This window comes from Anguilla anguilla, chromosome 2 (genome assembly GCF_013347855.1).
Source record: "Anguilla anguilla isolate fAngAng1 chromosome 2, fAngAng1.pri, whole genome shotgun sequence".
Lineage (NCBI taxonomy): Eukaryota > Metazoa > Chordata > Actinopteri > Anguilliformes > Anguillidae > Anguilla > Anguilla anguilla.
In genome coordinates this window covers 16,447,264-16,455,683 of record NC_049202.1, presented here as the reverse complement: position 1 = coordinate 16,455,683, position 8,420 = coordinate 16,447,264, and the positions used below count along the sequence as shown (strand labels likewise).

Sequence of the window (8,420 nt, the reverse complement as noted above, 5' to 3'; positions counted from 1 at the left end):
GTGCGCCAAATGGCTGACAATAGGAATAGGACAAAATGCCATGTGTAGTAATTTTCCAGATACACTCTTGACCTGTTGCATCCGTGTAATCGACTTAAATTCGTATGTTCAGCCTGATTTCCTTGCATAATACACAACCTGTAAAAATATATATATAGTATTCAAATATGTTTACTTATAATTAATGACCCTGTCCGGATTGATACGTTTCGTTCAGCAGGTCAAGGCTACTGCACAGCGTAACCACGCAAATGGACATTAACACGATCAATTAGGCTGTTCCAACCAAGGACAGCAATGTTAAAAGTTTAATTGCTCACCGTCAAACCCGGTGACAGTAGTCGACAATGGTTTGACGAAAGGACATGAGCTCACTGTGCTGGCTGAAAAATCACATTGGATTTGGCATGCAGTGGACGAAAAAAAGTAGTCTACTGAGTTTGAAGCGCTGCTTTTTTATTTCCACGTGGTTTTGACGCTGGGTGCTAAGCAACGCAGACTAGGGGCTGGTATTATAAGAGAAAGGAGTGGTGGTAGCAGCAGATAGGGGAAGCGCCCCGCTGACAGAGGCACAGGCAAATGTGATTACCGCGCTATTAGTCCCATGCGAGACACGGATCCAGATCCAACATGGGTAATTATATAGCAAGGGCCTTCATAAAAGCGTAGCTCGTCCATTTAGTAACGTGTCCTGAAACAAGCTGCTTTGTCGACCAGCGTAAAAAAACTAAGTCATGAAACTGCTCGCCAATATTTGTTGGCGTATCAAAGGACTTCTGTGACAGTCAGAAAGGTAAGGCTTAATTTATATTCACATTGCATAGATATAATAATTATTTGTAGGCTATTTGTTCCTAAAGAAAATGGACTATATTTAAGCTATGTTTAATATGAGTTTTTTAAAAACACTATAGTGTATCTGTACCTCTGATTTTGATGTTTTATTTGGGTGGATAAGTGTGCACTGCCTATAGCCTACTAAGACGGCTTGACAAAACAAACCAATTAACAAAGATGATGGCTGACAATGGACAGGAAAAAAATCGTCTGAAATTAAAGTCTTGACAATAGTTTAAATGCAACGTTTAGAAAGTAATTTTGTGGGGCGTTTCTGTTAATTTTACAGAATCCTCAAGGGGAAGCAAGGCGATCTCTCAAATGGGGTCTGACAACGTGACTAACGAAACTTTGCTTGGAGGCCTTCCGTACAGGATGGAAATCTCAATTCCCCTTACGATACTCGTGGGGATTCTTATCCTCTTAACAGTATTTGGCAATGTCCTTGTAATTATAGCAGTGTTTACAAGCCGGGGCTTAAAAGCCCCACAGAACTTATTTTTAGTTTCCTTAGCGTCCGCTGACATTCTGGTGGCCACACTGGTCATGCCATTTTCTCTGGCCAATGAACTAATGGGCTATTGGTACTTTGGTAAAGTTTGGTGTGAAATTTACCTTGCCCTGGACGTTTTGTTTTGCACTGCATCTATTGCCCATCTATGCGCCATCAGCCTGGACCGGTACTGGTCCATCACTAAAGCCATCGAGTACAACCTCAAACGAACTCCCAAGAGGATAAAATGCATTATCGTTATAGTTTGGGTCATCGCTGCAGTTATATCATTCCCTCCTTTGATTACGATGGAGAAAGAGGGTGCCAAGGAGGAGGGTCCAACGTGTGAAATCAACAAAGACAAATGGTACATAATATCTTCGTGCATTGGTTCATTTTTTGTCCCTTGCATCATCATGATTCTCGTTTACATTCGAATTTATCAAATTGCAAAGAAGAGAACGCGGACCCCTCCGGGAAAGAGGAAAAAAACAGAAGCAGACAAGAAACACAATGGCTTAGAGGAAGAACAACGCTTTCACGAAAAATTAACCGGGGAAAAGGACGTAGAGCAGAAAGAAAAGGTTGAGCAAGCTGAAGTAAATGGAGTTGACATAGAGGAGTCCTCTTCTTCAGACCATAATGTGAACACCCCATGTTCGATGAAAAAGAAGAAAGCCGAGAGCAAGACAAAACTCAGTCGAATCAAACCGGGAGACAATATTCCGAAAAGAGAGGACCGTTTGAGTGCTAAAGGATCCAGATGGAAAGGACGCCAAAACAGGGAAAAACGATTCACTTTCGTGCTTGCAGTGGTGATAGGAGTTTTTGTAATATGCTGGTTTCCGTTTTTCTTCACTTATACACTGACAGCCATATGTGACTCGTGCAACGTACCCCTAACACTGTTTAAGTTTTTCTTCTGGTTTGGGTACTGCAACAGCTCCCTGAACCCCATAATATACACAATATTTAACAATGATTTTAGGAGGGCTTTTAAAAAGATACTTTGTAAAGGTGAGAAAAAACAAATTGTTTGAGAACTGTCTCTGCAAGGACACATTTTACAATTCATTGTGTGTGTTGATCACGTATGTAACTGTAATTAGCTTACACAGCAAAAAAGGTTCAGTTAATTCAACTTTAACAGAGTTATTGAGCGCAGTAGGGATCAAACAAACTTTATCTGCGAAAACTGTATTCCATCAGAATTCATTTAACACAATGTAGTTTACTATGTACTGTTTTCCATCCTATTTTGCAAGTGAGTTAACGTGCATACCAGTGCTAAGTGCACAGTCATTTTATATAACGTATTGAGAAATGTATACACCTGTGCCAACTGGGGAAAGATCTTCGATTAAAAAAAATGACATCATGCATATATTTTCTTCTGTCATGTAATTGTTTAAGGCTATAGCCTAGTATATTACGTCAGTGATGATAAATATTCCACAGATGTGTGGTTATTGTTATTTATATTTATGGATGTATAACCCTGATATCGTCATTTATTGCGTGCATTTTTTCAAAACGTGTCGGTATTTTGTCATGTTTAACATGATGTTTTCATAAACTGCAACATTGAACAGAAACGTGTGGTATGTAAATGATTTAATAAATGCATTTTTCACATCAGCTTGGATTGTATAACTTAGGTAGCGGGACAGGACATGGCCTTTAGACTTCTTGGTTCAGTGGGACATTTGATTAACAGGAATACGGCATGTTGAAATGAATTCAGTAACAAAACAAATTTTTATGTCATACAATATCGACTGGCTGTATGACTGAATTTACCAGACAAGACTATGCTAAGCATTCCAAATAAGCAAGCAAAACAATAAACAAAAACAGAATAATTACGTATTGAAGCCATATATATATTATTATGTTGGAAGGTTTTTTTTTTTTTTTAGATGTGTGAGCTCTTAGATGAATAACTGTAAGTGCTTTAAGGACATTGTTTGATTATGCATATTCTTTATCAAGGTAGAGATAAAAAAAGTTGAAATAAGAAATTAAACGAAATTATTTGTACGGCCTAGGCTGAATGGCTTTGTTTTCTGCCGCAGTCTTAACATTGGTTTTGTTTTGACATGAAAGATTAATTTAATCAGTTCTAAAAGTGTTTGGTCACCTTTATGGTCAACATACTTGTTATTGTTCCCCCATAGTCAATGGATCATTTAGATTTCTTTGAAGATATGCCCAAACCAGAATTGCAGACTTGCTAAACTCAGTCTCTCTGCTGAGAATGAGTAGATTTTTCTTGAACGTAATGTTTCTGCATTCAGAAGGAACTTGAGACCTTATTAAAATACTGCACAAGGCAACATACAGTGTGAATAAACAATTGTAAATACTTTTTTTTTTTTTTAAATCTTGGATTCCTAATTAAAATCATGAAATTCTATGACAAAGCCTGTTCAACTACCAGGCTGGATAAGCAATGGTAAGTTTTCATTCAAAACAAGTGGCTTGCCACTGTGGTCAGTTGCTATTGCCTGTAAGGTATAATGTGCACACACACAAGGAATGCTGGGCTAGCAAGTTGTGCATCTGTTACCAGACATATCAGAAGACGAGTAGGGAAACAAATGTACGTGTTTTATTCTTTGGCCTGAGATTCACCTTCATGTTGAACAAACTACTGTAAATTAAAAGTGCACTCATTCTGTTGCATTAGTATCCTTATTTCAAAGAATACTTATTGTTTTGCCAGTTCAATACCTACAAGACTTTCTCCCTGAATACTGATATGTTGGCCTTAAATCAAATTACTCTTGAATGTGATGGTTCCCAAGTTCAGTTTCTAAACATAGTTGCTGCAATATAGACTACTTCTTTTTCACCAGAATAATGAGTATAGGGGGGATTCCCACGGCAGTACCCAATGATTACATTCTACAAATGTGGACAAGCAATGTTTTTGACAGAAGCCTACAGAGAGATCAAGGTTTTATGTACCTCAAAATGGGCGGAGCAATTGTGTTTTAAGTGACTCACTGACAAATCATGGTGTTTTATTACCATGAACACAGTTATTTTATTGGAACATATTAGTGATTGACAGCTCATGTCCACTGACTAAGGGTTTCACGGAGCATCACTCTCCCATGACTAATAAACGGAAGGTTATTTCTTTTAGTCATCATTCTGCATTGGTATTTATGTTTTATCCTTTATTACAAGTCTCAAATCTCCTTTCTTTTATTCTATTAACACCTAGGCTGGCACTGTACCATTTACTTGTATTTATTGGGAACAGTGTTCATTGCAGGGTTTGTCAGATAGGTGATACATTAAGTGAACCATGAAGATGTGCTTGCTGATAACCTTAGGAGGTGACTATTTCCACTTCTCTTAAAAAAAGACAAATGTTTCACTTTAAATTCTGGGGATTAAAAAATACTTGTAAATAGATTGATATGTATCTATTACCTATCTAAATATGCTACTTACCTATTCTGTTTCAGGCTTATTTCATACTGGAAAAAAGAAGGCTACGGTATATATGTAAATTAAACGTTTTTATTTTCCCTCAAAAACATTGGACATTTAAATTTAGGCAAAGTTTGTCATGGTAAATGCAGACCAGGTCAGATAAGAACATTAATATTGTATTCAGTGCTTTAGATTTGTGGGGTTAGAGGCAACATATATCTAAGGAAGGTATTCAGCAAAGCTCATGCCTGTAAAAAACTGCCAAAATCGTCTACCTTGCATGGAGGTTAGAGAAGGCCCATTATTGCTGTCAGCTTGTCTGTGTGTGGCAGTTTATACATGATAAAATCATATCCATCCATGCAGCTCAGTGGTCCCTATAGTCTCTCGACCAAAGGTGAGTCAATTTGTAGAATGTTTGGCTGCAATTATTTAAAATGATCTTGATTCCACTGTAAGAAAGCACAATGCTCTTGGCAACCTGAAATGGTTCATGTATTTCACCTCAAAGGATGATAGACCCTTCAATGTTTTATCTTCATTCTGGAAATAGACCCTTATTCAGGTCAGCTAGCCAAAAATGTATATGTTTTGAAGTATCCCCAAGGTTGATTTGACAACTAGAGCAGCACACCAAAAATTATGAGATCTAGTCCTCAGGCTGCTTTTATTATGCATTTCTTCCACAACATTACAATTTATGTTGTATCCTTATATAAAGGGCCCAATGCATGAATGTATTATGATGAAAGGGAAATGATGCAACTCACAAGAAGCGATAATATAAATTTTAATTCAAATAAAATTACATCTCAAAACAGTTAGATACATTAAGCAATGTTAAGAATCAGAGACCAGAACTGTTATTTCCCCCCTTGATAGAAAATTCTGTACCAACTGTATAGAGTCAGGTACTGGATCTAAGGAGGTTGGCAGCTATGCTTCAGGCCAGATGTACTGTTGTGTTTGATGCCCCTGAGATGCCTGGAAACAAACAAACAAGCAAACAAACAAACAAAACAGGTGCAGGGTTTAGTGGTGTGTTTAATTAATTTTCTTTATTCAATAAAGATGAAATGTGGGGAGTGGGATTCGGAGCTCTCTGGGATTCACAGGAATCACACTACCATAATAAATGAATGAAAAAATAAATAAATAAATAAATAAAACTCATGCTGTCTCTGAACTATTTGGATTCCCCAGGTTTTGAACAAAATTGTTTAACTATAAGTGAATGCATTTTAGTGAAATGTTTGACACTTGAAAATGTTAAAGTAATTATGTTTTATAAAAAAATCAATTTTGCTTTCAGAACTGTGTTTTCGCAAGAACCATTGTAACTGCTGCATCCCACCAGGTTCAAAGGCTCACTGTCTGTAGGAGTGATTCTATACTCATTCTTAACTATACTAACTTAACTAACTATAAATGCATGTGCTTTGATCTTCACAATAATTATTAATTGCATTTTTTGTAATATGTGCATACATAAACATCTCACCTTGGAATAGACGTGCAGTGTTGTGCTGAATGGCCTGTTCTCGTCTTACGTTATGTCATGTTATGTTCTTCAAGGACTCATTCTGACCTCAGTGACCCCTTCTTGCTAGCTGTCCTACCTGTACCCAAACTGAACCAAGATAGATTGACATATGATGGTATCTTCACAGTTGTAACTTTGTTGACAGACATTTACATAAACACACATTACATATACATGTAGTGGTTTTCTAGAGACATTTAACCAGGGGGCACAAGCATGAGTCAAAATGTAAATAGGGAAATTGGGACTTTTGAAAGTTTATTTCCTTCCATTTGTGAGGCCATATGTATTATCTTAACATCTGTGACATAATTATACAAATAAGTGCAAATATAAACCCAAAAATCAAATGCAAGTAATCGACCAGTAGAAAATTAACACTTCAGTGTATTTCCATTCTGCAAAAATAATCCTGCAAGCCCACTGCAATTTTTTTGTCTGCATTTTCATAAGAGGAGAATGAGGACGCATTGACAGAGTAGGAGGTTCCATTTGCCCGTTCTGTTCTTTAGAGAGAAAAAAATGTTTGTGGATATATACACAGTCATATATAGTTGTCATGCTGCACTCCAGATGTTTATATTGGGTTAACAGGTAATGTAAGCATTGGTTATGTAAGCTGACATGTGGCACTGTGAGGTACGGTGTCCTCCAGAACAATTAACACCCTTTATAAAGATGAGCAAAGAAAAATAAAATTAGGAGCTATACTGGTTGCCCAAAAAGTTGTAAAATTATTTTCTTTTGTACAGATGCAATTGCTCAGAGACAAAGATTTTGTTTAATAAAGAGTCTTTTTTTCTGAGAAAGACATGGATCACAGCTATTCACTCCACTAATAATCAGTCTGAATGAAATACAACACAATTAAATCTGCATTAAAAAAAAAAAAGTAAAAAAAAAAAGAAAAGTAGTAAACCTGCATGATCAAGGACACAGCTGAATCTATGCACTATGAAGCAGATAATTTGCAAGGCAGAAAAGGCCCACAGTCAGGGCAACAAAATTTGATTGCATTGGAGGACACAAACGCCACCTTCATACCTTCATGCTAATAGGCTTGTTAGAAGTTTATCCTGAAAGAAAGGATCTGTTGAGGGCAACCAACAAAAATAAGTATCTGGAGCTTGCTATATGGCATTGCAACTCCATAGTGTTATGGTCAAATGAAAACTAAATTGAGCTTTTTGACCATGTACACCAGTAGTGGGTTAGGCATTGGACGAAAGATGCTTATGTTTAAAGGTATGTCGTACCTTAAGGTCAAATATGGTGTATCTTTGATGTTATGGGGTTGGTATGCATCAACTGGTCCTGGGGCTCTTGAATGGAGTGGAATCCACCAAAATATTTAGGCCAAATACCTGGCTCAGAGCTAGCCACAATTGAATCTTTAAAGTAAACAATTATCTCAGGCAGTCCTTTAAATCGACCAAAAAATGTTTATCTGACTCTAAAATTATTGTTTTGCAATGGCCATCTCAGTTTCACCTCACAAAATACTGACAGGGGTGTGAATGAATCTGTCACATAAGTTTTTGGGGAAAAAAAACAAAACAAAACAAAAAAAAAAACAGGTGACTTGTTAAACAAACAGTTTTACCTCTTGTATTAATATAAACATAATACACTTGCGCCATTTTTGAGCGTACAGGAGAGCTCATTACCTGTATTGTTTATTTTGTATGGCCTTCTTTACTTATCCTTATCAAGGGCGTGAACTTTAGAGGGCACTCACATGCCACACCATAGCAGAGTTTGGCAAAGGCAGTGAGAGCTCTAGGCACAGACCGGTAATTTCTGGTAGGTTTTGTGAGATACACTATTGCCAAAACAAATGTCCTTTCTTATTTTAACACATGGGTTCACAGGCACTTGCAGAAGACAGAAGGCAAGAGGGTGGAATTTCAGTTCAAACAGGGCCAACCAGAGAACGCAGCAACAATGTGGGCAAACAAGTATACCTCACCTCCGTGTAACTGTCTGGAGCTGGGTTTTCAACTACTTATCATGGGGGCCAGATTATTATTAAAACTGGCGTATATGGGCCGAGCATTTCCATGTGTTATTCATAAAACAGTGTACCATCAAGTACCGACT

At 37.2% G+C, this 8,420-nt stretch overlaps 1 protein-coding gene across 1 annotated transcript; it reads left to right on the top strand.

Moving 5' to 3' along the window:
- Positions 1 to 343: 343 nt before the first annotated feature.
- LOC118219806 (alpha-2A adrenergic receptor-like) lies at positions 344 to 2,965 on the top strand. Its single transcript, XM_035403245.1, has 2 exons — positions 344 to 793; positions 1,127 to 2,965. The coding sequence occupies exon 2, from the start codon at positions 1,159 to 1,161 to the stop codon at positions 2,368 to 2,370; it is 1,212 nt and encodes a 403-aa protein (XP_035259136.1). The 5' UTR covers positions 344 to 793; positions 1,127 to 1,158; the 3' UTR covers positions 2,371 to 2,965.
- The last annotated feature ends 5,455 nt before the right edge of the window (positions 2,966 to 8,420 follow it).

Bases quoted from the DNA above. Each gene is read 5' to 3' on its own strand.
- LOC118219806 (XM_035403245.1), top strand. From the start codon at position 1,159: ATGGGGTCTGACAACGTGACTAACGAAACTTTGCTTGGAGGCCTTCCG.